The sequence below is a fragment of the Carassius auratus genome, chromosome 35, assembly GCF_003368295.1.
Source record: "Carassius auratus strain Wakin chromosome 35, ASM336829v1, whole genome shotgun sequence".
Classification (NCBI taxonomy): domain Eukaryota; kingdom Metazoa; phylum Chordata; class Actinopteri; order Cypriniformes; family Cyprinidae; genus Carassius; species Carassius auratus.
This window is the reverse complement of record NC_039277.1, coordinates 15,544,691-15,568,136: the sequence shown is the minus strand read 5'-3', so window position 1 is coordinate 15,568,136 and position 23,446 is coordinate 15,544,691. Positions and strand designations below refer to the sequence as shown.

Sequence of the window (23,446 nt, the reverse complement as noted above, 5' to 3'; positions counted from 1 at the left end):
ACTAAAATAACTGATATCCTTATGGAAACTAATTAACCTCCTTTTTGTTTGCTGACCTCTTAAATACTATTAACTGCTCTGTTTTCTGGGTGAAAAGACAACTCGATTATATATATATATATATATATATATATATATATATATATTACTGTATAGACACCACCTTATGTTTTGACTTTCGTTAAATGGAAACCAAGTTGGTGTGATTGATGCTATTTTGTTGATTTGATTTTATCTGTTCGGTAGAATTTATTTGTGTATTATATATTTTTTCTAATTGGTTACTAGTCATACCTACAATTTTAGATCAGTTCAGGCTCTCACTCCTACCATTCAGTTAAAAGAAATAGCTCAATAGCCCATTCTCACCCACTACGATCATTGTTTTTATTCTGTGAGAATAGTGGAGTCTCATGTTAAAGTGATTATCGCGGTATCGTTCCTATGTGTTGTTCTCCTTACAGTTTTCCTATTCTCAGAGAATTATAATGATTATTAAATCTTTATAGTTATCGTCTTTGGTGTGAACGAGCCTTTTCATAACTTTTTTTCATAACACTTGGTGTTGGTGTAAAAAAAGACCTTAACTCTAAATAGCGAAAGTCCAAAACATTCACGGCGAATTTATCAGGATGCTAAAAATATTGATGGTGTTCTGTAGATTTGGCCTACCCTCCTTGTGTGAAAAAACAGCATATGCTGGTGAGGTATGTTTTGATGCTGGTTTATGCTGGACATGTGCTGGCAAGGACCAGTTTAAACTAGTATCCCAGCATCAAAACATACCTAACCAGCATATGCTGTTTTTTTTTTTCAGCAGGACTGTCAGATTTTGCAACCTCCCATTAAATAGAGGGTAGTAGTAGTAATGGTTTATTAATGTCTATAACTACCACAACCATAAACCTATACCCTTACAGTAATGCAAATACAGTAATTATGAACCAGAACTCCTCAATTCTGCCACCTTACAACGTCCGTCAACACTCCGCAGCTTTATGGCTCTCTCACATAAAACAAGTTAATAAAACACACACAGCAATTACATCACAATCCATGTGTCGTAACAGCAACTGCAGCACATGTGTGTGTGTGTGTGTGTGTCCTGCAACTATAGCAGTATAGTTCAGGTATTCAGCTTGGCTGTTGGGCGAACGTCACATGGTCCCACAGAACGTCCAAGTTGGCCAGAGTTGAGGTCACCTGGCATCTGCCTTGATAAGAGTCCAGGAACGAGCTGACCTCCCGTTATTTCTACTCTCCACATCTCTGAGCGAGCCCTCATGGATCAGAACTGTTCAAGAGGAACATCAGACATGGACGGATCCTGTGACAAGGGACGGAAGAAAGAGTCCGGTCCGGTAGAGGTGCAGATGTGCCAGTCCGTCCTGCCCATGCATGCAAACCCCCAGGGAGAGCTGGGAGCGGGACAGCTGCTGAAGTGGATGGACACTACCGCCTGTCTGGCAGGTGAGTGGGACTGTGCTGTAGTAGATGCAGATTTATTGAAAGGTTACATCATGACCTTTCATCTGCCACATTAACATTTGTAAGATTTATTTCAAATGAAAAAGTGTTCGGTTAAATAAACTAATATGATGCATCATCATCCTGTACATACTGAAGATTAAAATATGTAACCATTGAGCCATAAATGATAAATTGTTTAAATATCCTATGCTGTAAATCCATTTGGATGAAAGAGTCTTCTACATGATTACTTAGTCTTGCCAGTGACACGGTGATAAACAAGAACGCAGAAACCTCGACTGACCTGCAGAAGCAGTAAAAATGTCCTATTTCCAAAACAACCTAGTGTGTTATCAGCCCATCAGAGCAGGTTCAGATAAGCAGTCTCCTTTGGACTATGACGGAGGAAGGTAACTAGCATCCATTCTCCGCCACTGAAGAAAAGAGGCTTGAGGACGGCACACATCAATGATTTACATGTGTCCTCTCTGATAGAAGACGCTCCATCTCCTTCCCGTTTCTGCTCCAGTTAGACACATGAAATATAAATAACGTTGACAAGCAAATATGAACAATAAGTGTGTACCCATCTTTGATAGTTCATGCTATAAATCTCTATTTCTTTCATTTCTTCTTTCAAGCTGAAAGACATGCAGGAATGGCGTGTGTAACGGCTTCCATGGATGATATCCAGTTCGAAGAGACAGTAAGGTACTAGAATCTGTCCTTTATCACAGTAGTTTACTGTCTTGCTATTCAAGATGTAGATGAGTTTGTTTTCAGATTTGGAGAAATGTAGCATTCCATTACATGCTCACCAATGGATCCTCTACAGTGAATGGGTGCCATCAATATGAGAGTCCAAACAGATGATAACAAAATTATAATAATACACAAACAACACATATTTTGGCCAGAAGCAATGGTTAAAACATCTTCATGATATATTTTGTTTACATGCATGCAGTAACATGTTAACCGATGATTTGGTGTGGATTATTGTGATGTTTTTATCAGCTTTTTGTACTCTCATTCTGACGGCACCCATTCACTTCAGAGGATCCATTGGTGAGCAAGGGATGGAATGTAAAATTTTTGCAAAAAGGTGTAGCGAATACTGGATCAAGTCCTTCTGGAGTACGCCGTGTTGTGTGATAAATTGATGTGTTATCATATCATATCTCTCTGTATTTCAGGGTTGGGCAGGTTATCAGTATCAAAGCCAGAGTGAACAGGGCTTTCAACACGAGCATGGAGGTAATACAAGACCAAACAGATTTAGAGTATTAAATATTGAGAAAAGAACTATAATGCATCCCTGTCTGATCCGGTCACTGTTTGATCAGGTAGGCATCTATGTAACAGTACAGGAGGTGCTCAGTGGAGTGATGAAGAGGGTTTGCGTGGCCTTCTCCACGTTTGTCGCCAAACCAACAGGAACACACAAGGTGAGAAAACATCTCTGTCAAGATGGCACACTAGAATTTGGGGTACATTTACTCTATTAAGCCCACTCAAATCTAAATGGTACACTACCGATGAAAAGTTTTGGGTCTAAGAGCAAGGGTGTGTTAAATTGATCAAAGGTGACTGTAAAAAATTTTTTACAATATAACAAAAGTGTTCTATTTCCAATAGATTCCAACCTTTTGAAATGTATATTCATCGAAAAACCCTGGAATCACAGTTTACACATAAATATTAAGCAGCACGACTGTTTTTAACATAATAATAATGAGATGTTTCTTGAGCAGCAAATCAGCTATCAGAATGATTTCTGAACGATCATGTGACACTGGAGGAATGATGCTGAAAATTCAGCTTTGTCATCAGGAATAAACTACATTTCAAAATATATTTCAAATAGAAACCAATCATTTTACATTGTAATAACATTTCACAATATTAATGGTTTTACTGTATTTGATCAAATAAATGCAGCCTTGGTGAGCAGAAGAGACAGTTTGGTTTATATTGGTTATATAAGCCCAATATGTGTTGTTTGATGTAAATGCTGCAACCAGCATTGATTATAATTACAGACAGAGAATGAAAATGTATGGCTTAAGAAGATGTTTCAATATTTTCATGTAATATGGATATCAATCATGATTTTTTTAGGAACATTACTGTCATGTGCAATGGTGGCAGCAGGTACTCATTAAATCCATCTTTAAAATCCAGAATATTACTTTAAAATATCAAGTACAAATCTTAACGGCACATTAGACTTATTAATTTTAATGATCAATATTAAACATTTCAGTTGCAGGATACTATTAAAATAGCACCTTTGTAGGATGTCTGAAACAGCTAAATTTATAACGACAATCAGAGAGCAGTGACATTTGATACCAGGACAAATATCAATTTCAGTTCAATTGAATTTATGCATTTAGCAGACGCTTTTATCCAAAGCAACTTACAGTGCATTCAGACTAACATTTTTTAACTAACATGTGTTCCCTGGGAATTGAACCCACAACCTTTTGCGCTGCTAATACAATGCTCTACCACTGAGCCACAGGAACACGTGTGACATATAACTTCTCTCTTTCTTTAACTTTATGTATAAAAAATTATATAATTGTTCCAAAATATTCACTGATTTCTGCAGGTGTCTCTGAAACCTTTGGACATTCACGGCTCGGTAGAGGAAATGCTGGAATATTCACTAGCTTCAGAGAGACGACGACTCCGTCTCTACAACGAAGAGGCCTTCAAGAACCTCATGAAGGACTATTACAACCTTCAGGACAAGGGTTAGCACTTTACTTAAACGCTGTCATTTAATTAGTATGTACTTGTGTCTGCTTACGAGGTTCTGAGGTGGGTGGTGTATTGAGTGTACTCCAGGAGATCGTACTTCTAAAAACTTCACCGAGTCATGGAAACAAACTTCATTGGTTGTTTATTGGCAATAAATCAAATGGTGCAACATTTGCTATTAAAATCATTCTCCAAACACACTCGGTGTCTCCAGTGGAAAGAATCCCATGATGGAGTCAGCCAGAGGACAGACATGAGACTTAACAAGAGCCACCACAACCATAACTTGGCAGTGGAATCAAAAGTTCCAGTCATGAGTCAATGCGCACACATTCATGACAGCATCAATCTAAAAAACTGCCGCTGATAAAGTTCATGCAGAACAGGACTTGTTGACATTTCAGGACTGTGTAGCAGGAAGCCCATTGCGCCCGTGGTGTCGACCGAACTCACACGGGTCGAGAGCATTGAGCTGGTGCTGCCTCCACACGCCAATCATCATGGAAACACATTTGGAGGACAAATCATGGCTTGGATGGAGAACGTGGCTACAGTAGCAGCCAGGTACCAGATCCAGAAACATGCGTATTCATGCATTGCCAGTTTTATGTTTCTTAGGTCTAACAGCATTTCTACATGGTGGATCCAGGCTAGATCGCTCCTTGGGATTATGGGTACTGTAGTTCTTTTACTGGAAGTAATAAATCTGCATTTCATCTTCTGTGTGTTTCTGTGTCTCCTAGTCGTTTGTGTGGCTGCTATCCTTCTCTCGGAGCTGTGGACATGTTTCGATTCCGAGGTCCGTCCAGTGTCGGTGACAGACTAGTGTTCAAAGCGATGGTCAATAATGCCTTTCAGACCAGGTACAGTAGCTATATAACAATAGATGTGCAATCATAAACAAAACAACCTTCTTTAGAACCATTAACTGTCAGGACTGTTAAATACAGCATTCATTTGTAATATGACATATTTGGTCACTCACAATAACACCAAGTAGATATATTAAGGATTTAAATGGGGTACATTTAGATTTTGTATTGACTTTAATACTAATATCTAATAAACTGAGGAATATTATAAATACATTGTTTTCTTATTCTGTGCATCAGTGTGGAGGTGGGTGTTCGGGTGGAGGCGTATAACTGTGAGGAGTGGAATGAGGGAACACCAAGACATATCAACAGCGCCTCCATGATTTATTACATCCCGGGACGTGATGGGGAGAGACAGACGTTTCCTGAAGTCACCTACACAACTCTTGTGAGTTATTTACATGTCCAACAACACAAGAGTAGTCATTATACAGTATATAACCGTTCTGAGCCTCACTTAAAGTACATTAATTGTATCATTTTGTTATTTTAAGGATGGAGAAAGACGATTTATTGGTTCAATTGTCAGGAAGAGAATTCGCATGGCCAGGTACTTTTTGTAGAAAAAAATCTCAAAAAATCGTAAAATTGCTCATTGTTTAAGAAACATACCAAATGTATCTTTCCAGGAAACACATTCTGTACTCAGGAAATGAGGGACCAATTTCTGTGCCTTGGGACAGAAGTAATCAGGTACCACAAAAAATAAAATAACATAATCATAAAAAGAAGGATATATATATATATATATATATATATATATATATATATATATATATATATATATATATATATATATATATATATATATATATATTTGTATATATAGTCAATGCCTAAATTCATATTTTAAAAACAATTAAAATAATTAACTTTAAATAATACACTGAATAATTTTGCGTATTTAAAAAATATGTTTTTGTAATATGTTTTTGTAATCATATTGAGGTTTTATAAATTATAAATGTTTCAAATGTTGTTTCAAACACTAGTGGGCGTTTAATGTGAGACTGTAGATTTTGTGCAAAAAATGTCTCTTCTAGAAGTGTGATCAAATGAAAAAGACTACAGATCATTATTGATATCATTACCAGTTAAATAGTCACATGAAATGGACGGTTAAGTTGAGAGCATTGCATTATAATATACTGTTGTTCACACAGTGGCTGCATCTGAAATATAGTATGCAAAAACAGCATGTGAAAAGCATAGTGTGTCCAAATGCACAGTATTCATAAAACAGTAGGCGAGAAGTTCCAGGATGACTTAATACTTTCTGTGAGATTCTGAAGTGTGCTTATAATGGACATTTTACTATCCCATGAGGCCACAGGAGAGGATTTGTGAATGTCAGTGATTCAAAGCGACGCAAATGACAATATAAGGTCACACTTACACCCAGACTATATTCATACTACACATTCATACCATATCGTAACCTTGATTGGTTGCAAAGGAATTACTTATTCAAAAGTACAGATTAGAGTAGAGATTTTGGATGCAACCAATGTGCTCTAGAAAAAGAGAAAGCTCCCTTAACAGTATACATGCTGCATACTACATACTGCTTTTTCCAAACATTGTTATAACATTGTACAACATCTCTGCCCTCTGCAGGTGTTCTTGGGCTATAACAACGTGGCAGCTCTCACAGTCTTAGCTGGGAAGCGAGGCTGGGAGGCCAGTAATATCAATGATAAGGTCAGCATTTGATTTATTTTATTTATTTATTATGTCTAGTATGTGGCTAGAATGCTGAATTGACTTGTGTTCTGCAGGTAGGAGTCTACGTGCTTGAGGAGGAAGATAAGCTGAGTTTAAAAGTTGAGATGAAGGTCAAAACTACGGCTTTTTATGCTTTCTCGCTGCTCGCTGACCTGCGGTTACGGCCACAGTGGGACAATAACTATTTGTAGGCTAATAAGGCTTTGTTACATCCCTCTGTATTACATTTATTGTGCTAAAAGTTTTGCAATTACATTAAATAGTTTTTCAGCATCTACATCCTTCCATATGTCCTCCAGGAGTTGTGAAGAGGTCGAGAAAGCAGACGAGGAGGAAACCATTTATCACATTAAATGCACCACTGTCAATGGAAGCAAAAGTCGGGACTTCGTGGTTCTTTTGTCTAAAAGGCAATCCTGCAAAGATGGGTATGAATTCACTGCTAACATGAGTGATTCTGTTTTGGATAAACAAATCTTTGATGTTATTAAAGGAATAGTTCACCCAAAAATGATTAAAAATAAATAAATTACAGTTTTTTTCAGTCGCTAACAAGTATTTGTCCGAGCAGTTGTCTCATTTTCAAAACTCTAAACACAATTAGCACAGCATCTGTCTATTGTGGCCATACCATTCACACATTTCATGTCGTTTTCACACAATATGGGGTCATTAAATACATTTCCACAATGCTTACATTTTCTGAACAGACAAGCTATACCTCCCAACAAAATTATGGATCGTTTTTGTAGTATTTACAAATGTTAACACACAACATCCCACAATAGCAAAAACAATGTTCCAAACCTTAGAGACAGTATAAAAACCTCTGCTTCTGCGACGATATCAGTTCAAAAACAATATATCTTAGCTGATTTATGTTGTGTAAATTGAGCCAACCACAGCTGATTCCTAACTGGCTTAGACTCAATGGCAGGGCTTATTTTTTTCTATTACATTGACACTTATACAATAAAAGGAGGACTTTGAAGAGTGATGTTTTTGGAAACAGAAACAGAAAAAGACAAACACTGTAATGTATGGACGAGGAAGAGGGCCCAGTGAGAGAAGCAGGCCCAGTGAGAGATGCAGGAGCAGTGAGAGATGCAGGAGCAGTGAGAGGAGCAGGAGCAGTGAGAGGAGCAGGAGCAGTGAGAGGAGCAGGAGCAGTGAGAGGAGCAGGAGCAGTGATAGATGCAGTGAGAGAAGCAGGAGCAGTGAGAGGAGCAGTGAGAGGAGCAGGAGCAGTGAGAGGATCAGTGAGAGATGCAGTGAGAGGAGCAGTGAGAGGAGCAGTGAGAGGAGCAGTGAGAGGAGCAGTGAGAGGAGCAGTGAGAGGAGCAGGAGCAGTGAGAGAAGCAGGAGCAGTGAGATGAGCAGTGAGAGGAGCAGTAGCAGTGAGAGGAGCAGTGAGAGGAGCAGGAGCAGTGAGATGAGCAGTGAGAGGAGCAGTAGCAGTGAGAGGAGCAGTGAGAGAAGCAGGAGCAGTGAGATGAGCAGTGAGAGGAGCAGTAGCAGTGAGAGGAGCAGTGAGAGGAGCAGGAGCAGTGAGAGAAGCAGGAGCAGTGAGAGGAGCAGGAGCAGTGAGATGAGCAGTGAGAGGAGCAGTAGCAGTGAGAGGAGCAGTGAGAGGAGCAGGAGCAGTGAGAGGAGCAGGAGCAGTGAGAGGAGCAGGAGCAGTGATAGATGCAGTGAGAGAAGCAGGAGCAGTGAGAGGAGCAGTGAGAGGAGCAGGAGCAGTGAGAGGAGCAGGAGCAGTGAGAGGAGCAGGAGCAGTGAGAGGAACAGTGAGAGATGCAGTGAGAGGAGCAGTGAGAGGAGCAGTGAGAGGAGCAGTGAGAGGAGCAGGAGCAGTGAGAGGAGCAGGAGCAGTGAGAGGAGCAGGAGCAGTGAGAGGAGCAGGAGCAGTGAGAGATGCAGTGAGAGGAGCAGGAGCAGTGAGAGATTGTTTTTATTTACCCCCCCCCCCCCTCCCTTTTTATCTGGGCTTTTTGCTGTTGTTTGTTTTTTTTGGTTCAGAATGCTCTTATGTGTTTCATGGATATTTTGTTCACTGTAAGCAATACTGTCAAAACTTTTCTGTTCTATCATACTGTGTTTCTTCTGTACCTCCTGCAGTAAACAGTAAAGGAAAAAAATAGCTTTTTACTGGAATGCTTTTGAATGTGAACATTACTGTACATTTGGACATACAGTTCCTAACCAAGAAATTTAGTGTAAAACAGTGAATTGCATGTTTTGCATGTAAATACCTGTAAAACTGAGACTGAAAAGTCTATGCAGTTTTTGTAATGTCAACAATAGCCAGTATTTTGAAACCTGGTGTACTTTGATTGACTGCATGTACCTTGTGAGGTGAAAACAAGTGTTATTCTTTGACAGAATAATTTAATTTTGAGTCAGATTTCCAGTGTTTTGGTAAAGTTGGTGTGTGCAGAGAAAGATGTGTTCTATTTTGAAATGAAGATTTATTATATATTTAACAAAATGTGTTTTTGAGAAGAAAATTATCCATTTGGCCAATTGTGTTTTGTAGGTGTTAGTCTGTGTTAAGAGTTTAGAAAAAGTATCTGAAGTATGGTTAAGCGCTTGTTAGCGATTGAAAAAAACTGTAATAAACTTTACTCACCCTCAAGCTGTCCAGAATGTAGATGAGTTTCTTATTGGAAGAGATTTGAAATGCAGCATTACATCACTTGCTCACCAATGGATCCTCTGTAGTGAATGGGTGCCGTCAGAATGAGAGTCCAAACAGCTGATAAAAACATTACAGAAATCCACAAGTATTCTGCACAACACAACAATGGACTGGAGTCCTATTGATTACTTGAACTTTATGAAATATTGTGAGGTTTTTATCAGCTGTTTAGACTCTCATTCTGACGGCACCCATTCACTCCAGAGTGATGGAATGTTACATTTCTCCAAATCTCTTCCAAGAAACAAACTCATCTACATCTTGAATGGCCTGAGGATAAGTACTTTTTTAACAAATGTTACATTTTTTGAGTGAACTATTGCTTTAATGTGAGGCTCAGACTGTATTTTTATCATCAGAGACCCGTATGTCATAGCACTCCGGTCCGTCACCATGGCAACAGTTCCACCGGAGGAGAACTCTATTCGGAGTGAAGTTAAATGTGCAGGATTCCTGGTTCATGAAATAGGCTATTCAACCTGCAAGGTACCAACTATAACATCTGAAAATCAATGAAAGCATCACGCTCATGCTCAATCTGATCAGTTCTGGCTGCTGTTCCAGGTGTCATACTTCAACCAGGTGACCTCTGGAGTGCTGCCCTACGTGGAGGGAAATATAGCCGGCTGGTCCAAATCTATGGAAGAGACGGCAATGTCCTGCATTTCATTTCTAGAGCAAGATTTGCTGACCACACAGTTCTGATTTGAAACATTTGGACAATTATAATATTAAGTTTCAATTAACTGCCATGATGAAGTAATCATAAAAATGTTCAGCTATAGCATGTTGTTCAAAAAGCCAGTAACGATAACTGTAAAGCCAACTATAATGATATCTATATTAGCATCCACACCAGTGGACAATACAATTATTTATTATAAGCATATGCTCCAGGTATGTGCCTGTCACTTTAAATGTTCATTCTCTGTAGAGTCAAGAGGAATCTAAATGGATGTTAATTATTTCAATGTTCAGCTGAAAAAAAAGTTGTTGTTTTTTTTAAATCTACTAAGATTTATGAGTAAAAAATTTTTTTGATAAACCTACTAGCATATTTAGCATATTTATGCATATATAGCAAGGAAAGGAATTTGCATGGCCAGGTATTTTCTGTATAGAAAATTCACAACAAATCATTGTGAAACCTGCACATTGCATTATGGGATACTGTTTTCCACGCAATGGCTTCACCTGAAACCACATACTTCCCTACTATATGGCAAGCAAAAATACAACCAAAAAAATAATCCAGGCAGAAGAACAGCAGCAAAGCACAACTAAAATAATGTTCTTCTGCAAGACGCGTGCAGTTGTATTCTTAACCTCTAAAGGGCCAAAGGTTACATGAAGGAATATGGCCCCCACACTTAACAACACTCTTTCATAGAGTATATTTGTACAAAGTGTCTTATAAATAAATGCTGCTTTTCATATTCAAATGATCTTCTCTTTTTTGAGCATATCAATGAAGACAAACAGGATTCATAATTAAAACTTAGATTTCTAAGTCAGGCAAAAATGTGATGTTCACACATCTCAGGCAATTTCATCATGAGGACGTTTAATAGCAAGTAAATGGTCTCAAAACATGAAGAGTTGCTTTAGTTTGTCTCTAAAAACACTTCAGTCCATAACTGCAGAAAGCAAATCTAAATTGCAATGATCGGTTAAGATAGTCCATTTCTATCCCCTCCAAAAGCTGTGGATCAGAACACCACCACCTTGTCTTTTTTGGGTTGTGCTTTCTTCACAGGCACATGGACGTCCTCGTGGTCGGCGCTGATTCTGTTGGACAGCCGGCCGAGGGTGATGGAATTAGCTGCAAAAAAGAAGTGAACTTAGATGTTTGTATGTCAGATACCAGATTTCCAGTGGACATGGTCACATTATTAACTCTTCAACTCACTTGAGTTCTGGTGTTCTGGACAATCTTTCTGAAAGTGTTCCACTGAACCACAAACCCGACAGCAACCGCCTAAAGGAGAGGAGCAAATCACCACAACATGAATGTTCAAATTCTTCAGATATTTAGTGCTTAAACAGGTAAATCGCTGACCTGCAGCATACAGTCCCTTCGGGTTATCAGGACAGGCTTTGGACAGATGTCCAGTCTGACCGCAGATAAAACACTTGGCATATGGGTAATTACCTAGAAGAGAGCTGCATTAATATGATAAGTCATAGCATTGTTTTTTTTTTTCACTTTAAGTGTCCAAAAGTATCATTCAGCTCGTACCCATGGCAGGATCTACTTTAGCACGACATCTCTGGATCTCATGTTCAGTGGACCCACACCGATAACAGATCCCGCGGCCCATCTCTTCATCGTTATCCGCCTCTGGGCAGTCAGCGAGACCGTGACCAGGCTTCCGGCAGTTGAAGCAAATCTAAATGGAAAAATATGAGAAAACGTGTCAGATATTTCATTTTAAGTCTATGGAAGCTTATTTCCACTTTGGAATAATAAAGTAAATAATTGAATTGCAACTTTTTCCATCTCATAATTCAGATTGTTTTTCAGGCAAATGAGATTATTTTGTTACAAAACTGGTAGAAAAAAAGAGGTCAGAATTGTGAGATGAAAAGTTACAATAACCTTAATTTTTTGTTCCTTGGCTGTTCTCACGAGTTTCTCTCACAATTCAGACTTTCCTCAGAATAATGAATTTCTATCTTGTGTTTGCAAGTGTATATCTCACAATTCTTGAGTTTATTTATAAAATTTTTGAGTATATAGGCTATCCCACAATCTGTTTTATTTTTTTTTAAACGCTTCCTCACCATATCGTTCTTTTTGTTGTTTTGTCTCTTTATGCGTCTGTTCTCTCGTCTCTCGTCTTTCTTCAGTGCCGTTGCCACTTCTCCCCTCAGATCCCGGTCTGGGGTTGTCTGACCGCTCTGCTTTAAATACTCCAGAAACCCATTCACGTCATCACAGTCATGTTCTCGTTTCTTCCTTTTCGGGTTGTGTTTTTTTACACCTGGCCCCTGCTGGATGTGTCGGCCAGCGGCTCTGGCTCCTGCTTCTCCAGCGTTCCCGCTCGCCTTCAGCTGCTTCCATGGTGTGGCGTCCGCTGCTTTGTGTTTATGGACGTTGTTCGCTCGGGCCCACCTCGTCATTTTGACTTCTGTTAGAATGAGAGAAGTTGTTCATTATCAAATAAATAACTTATTTACTATATGCTATAACATAAACTATTACAACCATATTTCTGCCAATATACCAGAGTCCACATACTAACAAAAAATCCATGTACTATTAAAGTGCCATGACAACATACCATGAAAGTGCTTTGAAATACTTTGGTGAATGTGGTAAACATTCTTTACCATAGTATACAGCAATAAGTATATTTTACAACACAAAACACACACACATATACATACATATATACATATATATATATATATATATATATATATATAAAGAACTGCATATACATAATACATATACATAAAGAAATACATATATAAAGAACATAACTCTTATACATCTTTAAACCGAAATGTTTGTAATTTACAGTAACAATCACTTTTGATTCTATGGTAATTTGGCAGAAAACAAATTATACCACATGTCATAAGGGATATTTCAGATTCAGTATATTAATTTGGATTATGTTTTCTTCGCAGATAGCATGAATAATCATAATCAAAAACATTTTTTTTAGAAAAATGGGCGAACATACGACAGATAAATCTATTTAAGACATTTCTGGTTAGTGGAAATCTATCTCTCGTAATAAAAAATATAATTAATAAATTAATTTTACACGCTCACCTCAAAAGAATATCACCAGTCAACATCAAAACAGTTCGCAGTTCACGTGTGTTTTTTTTTTTTTTGTCCCACCAATAAATCCGTCCGGAATGAAATTACAACATGAGCGTTTTGGTTCCCAGCGGGCCCTGGTTGAAGTTAATCAAGATCCCCAGGTGGTCAAATAATTAGCGAATCCAGGACGTGTTTGAAAGGACACGTCCGTCTAGTCGTTACATTTAATACTGTCACTGTTCCCACAAGTTAGCAAATATTTAAAATGCTGGGGTTAATTTTAATAGTTGCGTTTTTTTGTGAAGGTACACTGATCAGACATATCTGTCAGAAATGAATTATATTCTAAGTTTAAATCTGTAGTTATAGCATCTAGATTAAAATAAAGCTGTTTTTATGTTTAAGCATGGAGAACTCCTGTGGATACATTGAACGCCACTGATATCCAGAATGATGAAGGTAAAACTTGGCTGCTTTTTTAATGAACTAAACGTTTAACGAAATTTGTATGACACTTTATTTTATCCACAGGATACTCCTTAAATATTGGACAACCTCATCTGGTTAAGACAAGTGAAACACTGCTGGGTAAGAAGTTTGTCTACATGACAGCTTGACCCATCAGAGACTTTAGACCTGATTAAATGTCTCTCAATAACTAACTTTAACAGATCTTGAGGGAGACTATGCTGTAAATGAGGGGGATATCATAATACCAGTAAGCCAAAATTATGCTTTTTACATTCACAATTGAGACTAGAGCTATTTCAATTGACCTCGCATGCACTGGTCAATTTTGGGCTATTTTGATTCCAAAATACCTCTAATTTATGCATTTTAAGTGTTTATTACTCTTTATCTGATTTGTTTCTATAAATTTCGATTACAGTATGTATCTTTAACACTTTCTCAATTTTTTTTCTCATTAGCTGAGCCAAAAATCCACATATAAAGGGTTAGTTCACTTAAAAAATTAAATTGATTATTTTCTCACACTCAAGTTGTTCAAAACCTGTATGAGTTGTGTTGTTGAGAATGAAAGAAGAGAGAGATTTAAATAAAGTGCTGGTAAGCAAACAATTGATGGTAGCCATTGACTTCCATAGCATGGAAAAAAATACCATATGGAAGTGTTTGGTTACCAGCACTAGAATATCTTTATGTGGATGGTAGGTAAATGATGACACAATTTTCATTTTTTTGGATGAACCATCCCTTTAAGTAGCATCAAACCGATCTATATTCTAGTGTTTTCTGGTTTACGGAGTGGTAAAAAGACCATTCAAAAATACTCACCAGTGCTTATTTAATTTACATAATACCTAATTTGCAGATTTAAACAACATTTGTGACCATGTACCACAAAACCAGTCATGATGGTCAATTTTTAAAACTTGAAGTTTATACATCATCTGAGAGCTGAATAAATAAGCTTTCCATTGATGTGTGGTTTGTTAGGATCGGAAAATATTCGATCGAGATGCAACTCTGGAATCTGAGGGTGCAAAAAATCGAAATACTGAGAAAATCATCTTTAAAGTTGTCCTAATGAAGTTCTTAGCAATGCATATTACTAATACAAAATTAAGGTTTATTTATTTTTTTAATTTAATATCCTAATTATTTTTAGCATAACAGAAAAATCAATAATTTGGACCCATATCATGTATTTTTGGCTATTGCTACAAATATACCCCAGTGACTTAATACTAGTTTTGTTTTTCCAGGGTCACATTTCAGAACGCTTGTTATGCAAAAAACAGTTGCTTCTGGTAATTTTTGGTCTTTTAGACTGACAGGAACGCAGTAAGTTCGCTATGGGCCGAGCAGAATGGGAATGTGTCAGTGCCTTATGAAATTGATTCTGTTATTGGTGAGTTTTTCTGTGTGTTTGGTGGTATGTTTCCTGCAGATTATTACCCTTTAATGTGCTCTTGTATTATAGACACAATTTAAATTGTTTAAGTGATAACAGGTGAAGATGCACTTAATATTCAGAGAATTTGTTTGTTTTTGTAAATGTGCATGGTTTTCAGAAAACAGGACTGAAGACATTCTTGATGCCTTAAATATGATCTCCGAGAAGACCTGCATCAGATTCCATCCACATAATAATGAAACAGACTATTTGCACTTTATATATGCAGATGGGTGAGTCACAGATTTGAATTCAGTCTTTGTCACAACACTTTTACAGTATATTTCTGTCTTGGAAGATGTCTGAAAAATGTTCCATCTAGTGCCGTCTAATCTAGATTGCGGTTTCCTAAAGGTGTGCATCTTATGTCGGATGTAGAGGGGTGAGCAGCCTCTTCTGACTGGGCCAAAATGTACAGTTGGGAACATCTGCCACGAGATCTTTCATTCCCTCGGCTTTTACCATGAGCATTCCCGCTATGACCGTGGTGATCATATCACTGTACTTGATGAAAACATTGTCTCTGGTACATCACAGTATGCATACTATTACATTAATTCAGCCTTTCAGCATGTTGCTAATGGAAGTCCTGTCATAATTTGTAATACTAAAGAGCTCAAAGTGGGATCCTCTAAAGGTCACATTCTATAGATGCACTGAAATTCAAATGGGAATCTCAGATTTCTGGTAGCATTTTATTTGATTTTAAGGTCACTTTTTCGATCCCACTGGGGTTGGTTCCTAATTATACTGATGTTCCATTAGTATCCACCCAGTATAGTATCCTATACTGTACTGTAGGTGTATATGACTTTCTTCTTTCAGACAATTACACTCGGAATCATATATATGGAAAAAAAAAATGTCTAAGCCCTATAATGGCAGTGAATGGGGCTTGAGATTTTCAAGCAATATAAAGTGCATTCATCCATCATTTAAAAACTCAGACATATTTTTTTTATTTTCTTTTTTAAATATCCATATTTAAAACCACATACATTTTTATACGAGAAAGTGCCATTTCAGCATAGCATAAGCCCCAGTGACAATATGCTAGTATCATATAGAGACAAGTTTTGTTTGCAGTAAAGGAGCAGTCTCCCCTTGACTTGTATCAAAATCCTCTGAATTTTTTCTTTCCAAATCTTTATTTTGTACTTCTAATTCATGACTGTTTTTTTGCTCTCTTCTTAAATTGACATCTCGCACAATTTAATGCCCTTGAATAGAATGCGCACGCTCCCTTTCAAACTGGAATTTAGTCTATTATTGAAATATTGGTATTTTGCACCATTAGAAAACAATTAATAATTTTCACATACTGTAATAGTCAGAAGAAGAGGTATTGTCTTCTAATATAGGCTTAGAAAGATATTTAAATAATTCATTTTATGATCTCATTATTATTATTATTATTATTATTATTGTGGAGGGGAAAACATAATGCAGTGCAATACAGGGAGTGAGAAATTAACAAACCATCCTCAAAAGTTTGATTTGATCATGTTTGAGACTCCCAATTAACGGGATTAAAAAAAAAACATGATTTAAAAAACAAATGCCAAAAAAAACAATGAATGATCAAGTCAAATAATTTAATTCAGTCTTTAGTATTCATCTTAAAATATTGATAACTAAATAAAAAATATTTTGTTTACTTTATGAAAATCTGTAAAGATTTTACTTCAAAAGTGTGTGTACCATGACCTGAATGGGTTCACAATGATACTAAATCAGACGACAGCAGACATGCAGTAGACAAGTTTTACTTGTTTTGTTCATGTTGATAATTTAGAAATTTGAGTATCAAATATGATCGAGTAGGCAGCCAGTAAGGCTTGTGGAGTATCAGTACATCAGTTACTGGTAATACTGTCCACTTCTTATTTTACAGGGAAAGAGGGAAATTTTTTGAAGAAAAAGGGAAACACACTTGGTCTGAAGTATGACCTGGATTCAATTTTGCATTATGGAAGGTATGGGAATAGTGTGCATGGCTGTCTGAGTGCAAGAAGTCAAATTTCCTGAGTTATGTTTTTGTTCTGTTTTGCAGTAACTATTTCTCTCGCAATGGACAACCCACAATTCAGCCCAAAGAGAGCAATATAACTATTGGCCAGAGGACTCACTTGTCTGATCTGGATGTGCAAAGGATCAGGAAGCTCTACCACTGTGGTACGTCATGTGCACTTGTCATACCAGGGTTATTATAGTTAGTTTGACCTAAAACCATAGAATAGTTGTTACTTGAAATAAACTGTTAACTAAAGGAAATATACACTTAAAGCAATATTTCATCCAAAAAGGAACATTTGTTGAAAATGTATTCACCCATCCAAGATGTAGATGGTTGAGAAATGTAGCATTCCATCATTTGTTCACCAATGGATCCTCTGCAGTGAATGGGTGCCGTCAGAATGAGACTCCAAACAACACAATAATCCACAAGTAAACCACACCACTTGAATCCATCAGTTACAATCTTGTGAAGTGAAAAGCTGTGTTTGCAAGAAATCCATCATGTTATAAACACATCTGTCCTCTCATCAAAATCCACCAACATATGTTTAGAACTGTTTCCCTCCTGATTCAGACATGACGTTTCAGTGGAGAAGGCCATATCATGGACTCTTATTTAAGTTAAAAGCATCATTTATTCTAAACTTCTAGAATGTTTTGCTTCACATGACATTAATTGATAGATTGGAGTGGTGTGGATTATTGTGATGTTTTAATCCACTGTTTGGACTCTCATTCTGCCGGCACCCATTCACTTCAGAGGATCCACTGGTGAGCAAGTGATTCAATGCTACAGTTTTCCAAATCCGTTATGAAGAGAGAAATTGATCCAATGTCAAACTACAAAAAAATCAGGATTTGCAGTATAAAAATGGAAATCCCTATGTAAAGGAAGTGAACAATCAAGTGAAGTGACATTCAGCCAAGTATGGTGACCCATACTCAGAATTTGTGCTCTGCATTTAACCCATCCGAAATGCACACACACAGAGCAGTGAACACACACACACACTGTGAGCACACACCCGGAGCAGTGGGCAGCCATTTATGCTGCGGCGCCCGGGGAGCAGTTGGGGGTTCGATGCCTTGCTCAAGGGCACCTAAGTCGTGGTATTGAAGGTGGAGAGAGAACTGTACATGCACTACCCCCACCCACAATTCCGTCCGGCCCGAGACTAGAACCCACAACCCTTCGATTGGGAGTCCAACCCTCTAACCATTAGGCCACGACTTCCCAAATCAATAACTGCATTAGGTATTTCGGAGAGAGTGCTATTTATTGATTTTATTTGTGCTTTACCATTGTTCTGTGAATATTTATTTATTTATTTATTTTTACCTTGACCAATTTTTTTAATTGGTGCTTTCTCCATTTCAGATGAGACAAAATCAGGATCAAGCTAAATCTTGTCCAACCTCACAGCTGATCTGACTGGATTTTTTTGGTATGGATGCTTGATGACAGGAATTCTGAATCTAAGAGGAAAAAAATAAATGTCTGATCAAAATATGTATGGGTCATTCTGAATTTGTCAATGTTGTCTGATTTGAAAGAAATTCATTTACAGATCCTACATTCGCCTGTTCTGGTCCTTATTGTCATTTTTATATTTTGTCCAGTAGGTGGTAGTCACGGTGCACTTTTAGTTGGATAAGGTGAACGGAGTATGTTGCCAAAAAGTTTGCAGTACAATTTAATTTAATCAGTTCTATGACATTGTAGTGTAGTGTTTCTCTTTTGAATTCTTAAATAGTTTTGAGTTTAATTCCACCAGCACTTGCTAATCACAATCATTCTTTTTTTTTTAAATATTGTTTTCTTATTGAATTTGGTAAAAGCAGTCTTAATATGAGCGGTGATTTCTAGTCAATTGTATACTTCAGTACATTTAATTGTGGCCTTGTAGGTAGTAGATAGGTTGTAAGTTTAGTTTCATTCGCCAGACACCTTTTTGCATTTAAAGTTCCATGATTTTTTTTTTTTTTTTTTTTTTTTTTTTAACGCGAGTGGCTGTTTAAAGTTAATTTATTTTTACTTATTTGCATAGATCGACGAGGTTACATTTGGAACCACTTTCATATGAATGTAGAAAAAATGCAGAAATATAAATTTCGAAACTTGACCATGAGAAGGAGTGTTTCTCTGAAGTGACGTCATGACGGGGAGACCTAGACGCGCTCGGTTAGACCGGAGTCAGTTCATTTCGGTTGATGCACAAAGTTCTTGGAAACGTCTAGGAAAACAAGTTTGTGTAAGACTTAAATGAGAAATGAGCTGAAGGATTAAACATTCCAAGTTTCTTTATTCCATTGATGCTGAGGAAGTTTATTTTTTTAAAAAAAACTGGAGCTTTCCTTAGCTACTGGATTTTTTTTCTTTCTTTCTCTGACAAGGAACTGTTTCTGCAAAGATCGGTCGTCTTCAAAGTGTGACAAACTATAGTTTTGGCTTTGCTTGTGCGCGCATGGAGACGTTGAGCCTTTTTACGCACCTTGACAATTTCACAGCTGTTTGGAAAAACGCATATACCCACGGAACTACCATGTTTGAATAATTTTTGTATTTATGTATTCCATAGATTTTACTACATAAACGTAGTGTGTGTGGGTGTGTTTTCTTTTCTTTTCTTTATTTGGATCCTTGCGCATCTTTGCGCACCAAGCGCGTGTTTGTTCCAATACTGCAAATGCGCGCTACCTCATTTTTTTGGACTGATATTTGAACCGATATAGCGATAAACGAGCTTTTTTATTTAGTTTGAGTGACTAAAAACTGTTTGGCTTATGCTGTGACAATTTAATACCGCGTTTTTATTAATAGTGACCGGTTTTGTATTTAAGCATGTTACGTTTTACTTGATATCAAATGATTCACTTGTGAAGTTGACTGACTGCACGCCACCTCTTTTAAAAGCAAATGAAACTTATTGATTTGCCAAAGGAAGTACAAGGAGGATGTCATTCGTTGCTGTAAAGATTCCTTTTATTAATGTCAATTTCAACAATTTTCTAAAAGAAAGACTGTTTATGAAGGATTACGCTCGGATTTAAGTCTACATCAAAGACTGCTTTGCTCTTCTCTGTCTAACCTGGAACTTCAATATGACTACGATGCCGCCTTCAGATGTAACCTTTTGTAATTCCAGTCCTACTTATTCCTCTGAAGCCACGGCTGCGTTTGCCACCGTGATGACACTCATCATGCTCTTCACCATCTTTGGGAACATCCTGGTGATCATTGCTGTCCTGAAATGCCGCTCTTTGCGTGGACCTCAGAACCTGTTTCTGGTGTCCCTGGCTGCGGCGGACATCCTGGTGGCCACATTGATCATCCCTTTCTCCTTGGCCAATGAGCTGATGGGCTGCTGGTACTTCGAGGCCTTTTGGTGTGACATCATCTTAGCTCTGGATGTGTTCTTCTGCACATCTTCCATCATACACCTGTGCGCCATCAGCCTGGACCGCTACCTGTCCATCTCCCGGCCGGTGAAGTATGCATCCCAACGCACCCCTTACAAGATCAAGTGGGCCATATTTGTGGTGTGGCTCATCTCTGCAGCCATCTCTTTCCCCCCGCTGGTCTCCATGAACAAGACCAAGCAGTCAGAGTATGGGCCCGAGCCGCAGTGTAAACTCAATGAGCACCGCTGGTACATCCTGTACTCCTCCATCGGGTCATTCTTCGCCCCGTGCCTCATAATGATCCTGGTGTACATTCGTATCTATCAGATTGCCAAGAGGCACAGTAGATGTCCTCCAGGAGAGCCAAGGAAAGACTGCGCAGGCTGCGATTCTCTGGGACGGGAGCTGCAGAATGGGAAAAACCAAAGAGGAGATATCCCTGAAAATGTCCCGAATGTTCCCAGTGCGGCTGCTTCCAGATCTGACAGCATAAACCAGTTTCAACCACCAGGAGAGAGCGGGCAAAAGATGTCTCACTCAAGGAGGTGCAAGGACAACGAGGACAGTTCGAGCTCTGGCTCTGATGTTGGGGTAGTTGGGGGACATCATTCTAACAGGACAGCCTCTAACATGAGGGCACTGGAGCCTGGCTACCAGACATCCTCTCCAACCCAAACATACCACAACTTCATCGCAACATCAAAGGGCAGCCAGCTGGCCTCTTCCATCATGAAACCAACAGGAACACTGAACGCCAGGAGGAAAACCCTGATCGTCCGTGAGAAGCGTTTCACATTCGTCCTTGCGGTCGTTATTGGGGTTTTTGTCGTCTGCTGGTTCCCGTTCTTCTTTAGCTATAGCTTGCAGGCCATCTGTCCAAAGGCTTGTGAACTGCCAAAGCCGCTTTTTAAGTTCTTCTTCTGGATTGGCTACTGCAACAGTGCCCTGAACCCACTCATCTACACCATCTTTAACAGGGACTTTCGTAAAGCCTTCAAAAAGATTCTGTGTAAAAAGTATAATGACTGTTCTTTTTGAAAGCGGACAACCCAGAAAAAGTTTTATACCATAAAGTGACATTTGTTTCTTCCGATGGGGAAGCTTACAAAAACTGTCAGGGCTAATTTCACTCCAGTATTTTAATGAGACATTTTCGTGATAAAAATTGCCTTTTATCCCAGATGAACATAATTGTGTTTTCTGCAATATTTACTTCTGAGAATTTATGATTATAATAATAATAATAATACACCACAATTTTCTGTACTTTTTCTATATAAATTAGAAGATGGGAAATTGCACAGATATGATAATTTGTTTTTCTTGCCAAAGAAACCAGCCATTTTTCATGTAAATATATGTTCGTTATTGCATGTTCAATATTGCCTTTGTTCATAAATGTGTTTGTAAGGCAGTGTTTTGGAAATGCATGCTTAGTTATTTTATTTTTGCCCTTAATTGTCATGTCAAAAAAAAAAAAAAAGACCTAGACACTTTTTTGAGAGGATTTGAAATTCTTTAAGGATAAACACATATCTGAAAATCGCTGAAAATCGTGTTTCCTCTGTGTACAGACTTTTAAATAACTGCTATTCACTATTCTCTTGAGCATTTGATGATTTGTTTTAATCAGCAGTTCCTGAACTGAGTGGATATATTGGCACACATTCTATTCATTTTTGTTTCTTCAGCTGAGGTGCCACATCAAACTCTCGTAAGATTGTGCCGGTGTCTCTGCAGAGACTCTGGCCTCCAGGATGTTGTGACCTTTCCAGTGTACTTTCAAAGACCGTGTGGTTCTTTCTCAGAGACACCTCTGGCTCCGCTTCATTGTGAGATTACAGAGCTGGATATGAGAAGATTTCCGAGAGCTTCACGTCTGTGGGAAAGTGCCAGAACTCTTAAAGCCCAGGAGAGGCGTTTCTCTCTCTGGGGTGAGAGAGAATAAAGCAAATGCATAGATGTACAGTTTTACCTAGCTTTAAAATGGAATCCGAACACCCTCTGTTTAGATTAAAAGCATGGTTTTGACTGACATTCTTGCTGGATTTCAGATTTCAACCAACTGAATGGTATGCATTTCCTGGATAAGAGTCTACTTGGTCTCTGTGATCATTTCATTTGATGGGTTCTGATAGAAGTAATGCGATGTGTATGCAGGCTGATGCTTTGGGTCATCAGAACCTGTCCCAGTAAATGAATTGTGCATTTATTAATGCCTCTTGATAAGATTGTATTATTTTTGGAGCTGTCATAAGAAGGCTTGTGCAGTTTAATTTGGCTTCTTAATGATATCTGTGATTGTGTGAGTGCAGATAAGTGAGGCTAGGCTTGTTTCCAGCATGTCTTTGACAATAAAACTGCTTCTCCAAATTTGGTTCCATTAAGCGTCCTGTTGAAACAAGCTGATGTAAAGCAAATATACTTGTGAAAATGTGAGTCATCTGCATCTTTTGCTTTTTCGGCGACAGGTGTGGAAGTTGCTAATGTATCATCGCAGACTGTGTTCAAATATCAGATATATATAGTTCATTTATATGATGTTATGGTTATTAATATATACAGTGCCCTCCATATGTTTTGGAACAGTAAAGAAAAAATTGCTTTGCTGTGGAGTCAAGACATCTACAAATATTATTAAAAGATGAATAGGAGACACAACATATATACATATAAACATGTTTTGCCAAATAAAAAGGACAGCACTTATAGAGTTTCATTCCCTAATAATCTAATGTGAGTGTAAGTATTGGGACAGTTGAAGTTAAAGCAAATGAAGAAGTTTTAGTTGT

General features: G+C 38.0%; 4 protein-coding genes across 4 annotated transcripts; 3 read left to right on the top strand and 1 right to left on the bottom strand.

Moving 5' to 3' along the window:
• The first annotated feature begins 909 nt into the window (after nt 1-909).
• On the top strand, nt 910-10,510 carry acot12 (acyl-CoA thioesterase 12). Its single transcript, XM_026220237.1, has 15 exons — nt 910-1,470; nt 2,112-2,181; nt 2,667-2,727; nt 2,817-2,918; nt 4,088-4,232; nt 4,644-4,803; nt 4,983-5,102; nt 5,352-5,502; nt 5,609-5,664; nt 5,744-5,807; nt 6,732-6,815; nt 6,893-7,026; nt 7,139-7,267; nt 9,897-10,023; nt 10,102-10,510. Exons 1-15 carry the CDS (start codon nt 1,284-1,286, stop codon nt 10,240-10,242), a joined length of 1,731 nt encoding a protein of 576 aa, XP_026076022.1. The 5' UTR covers nt 910-1,283; the 3' UTR covers nt 10,243-10,510.
• Nucleotides 10,511-11,080: 570 nt separating this feature from the next.
• LOC113054588 (zinc finger CCHC domain-containing protein 9-like) lies at nt 11,081-13,429 on the bottom strand. The gene is made up of 6 exons (XM_026220236.1): nt 13,322-13,429; nt 12,322-12,668; nt 11,777-11,927; nt 11,597-11,689; nt 11,447-11,515; nt 11,081-11,359 (listed from the first exon to the last, which is right to left on the bottom strand). Exons 2-6 carry the CDS (start codon nt 12,658-12,660, stop codon nt 11,247-11,249), a joined length of 765 nt encoding a protein of 254 aa, XP_026076021.1. The 5' UTR covers nt 12,661-12,668; nt 13,322-13,429; the 3' UTR covers nt 11,081-11,246.
• A 71-nt stretch (nt 13,430-13,500) lies between these two features.
• Nucleotides 13,501-18,907, top strand: LOC113053929 (low choriolytic enzyme-like). The gene is made up of 11 exons (XM_026219093.1): nt 13,501-13,620; nt 13,721-13,774; nt 13,847-13,903; nt 13,987-14,033; nt 15,107-15,188; nt 15,352-15,466; nt 15,588-15,615; nt 15,702-15,759; nt 17,128-17,209; nt 17,287-17,408; nt 18,876-18,907. The coding sequence occupies exons 1-11, from the start codon at nt 13,581-13,583 to the stop codon at nt 18,905-18,907; spliced, it is 717 nt and encodes a 238-aa protein (XP_026074878.1). The 5' UTR covers nt 13,501-13,580.
• Nucleotides 18,908-20,048: 1,141 nt separating this feature from the next.
• LOC113054586 (alpha-2B adrenergic receptor-like) lies at nt 20,049-21,789 on the top strand. Its single transcript, XM_026220235.1, has one exon. It carries the CDS (start codon nt 20,355-20,357, stop codon nt 21,690-21,692), a length of 1,338 nt encoding a protein of 445 aa, XP_026076020.1. The 5' UTR covers nt 20,049-20,354; the 3' UTR covers nt 21,693-21,789.
• Nucleotides 21,790-23,446: the final 1,657 nt, after the last annotated feature.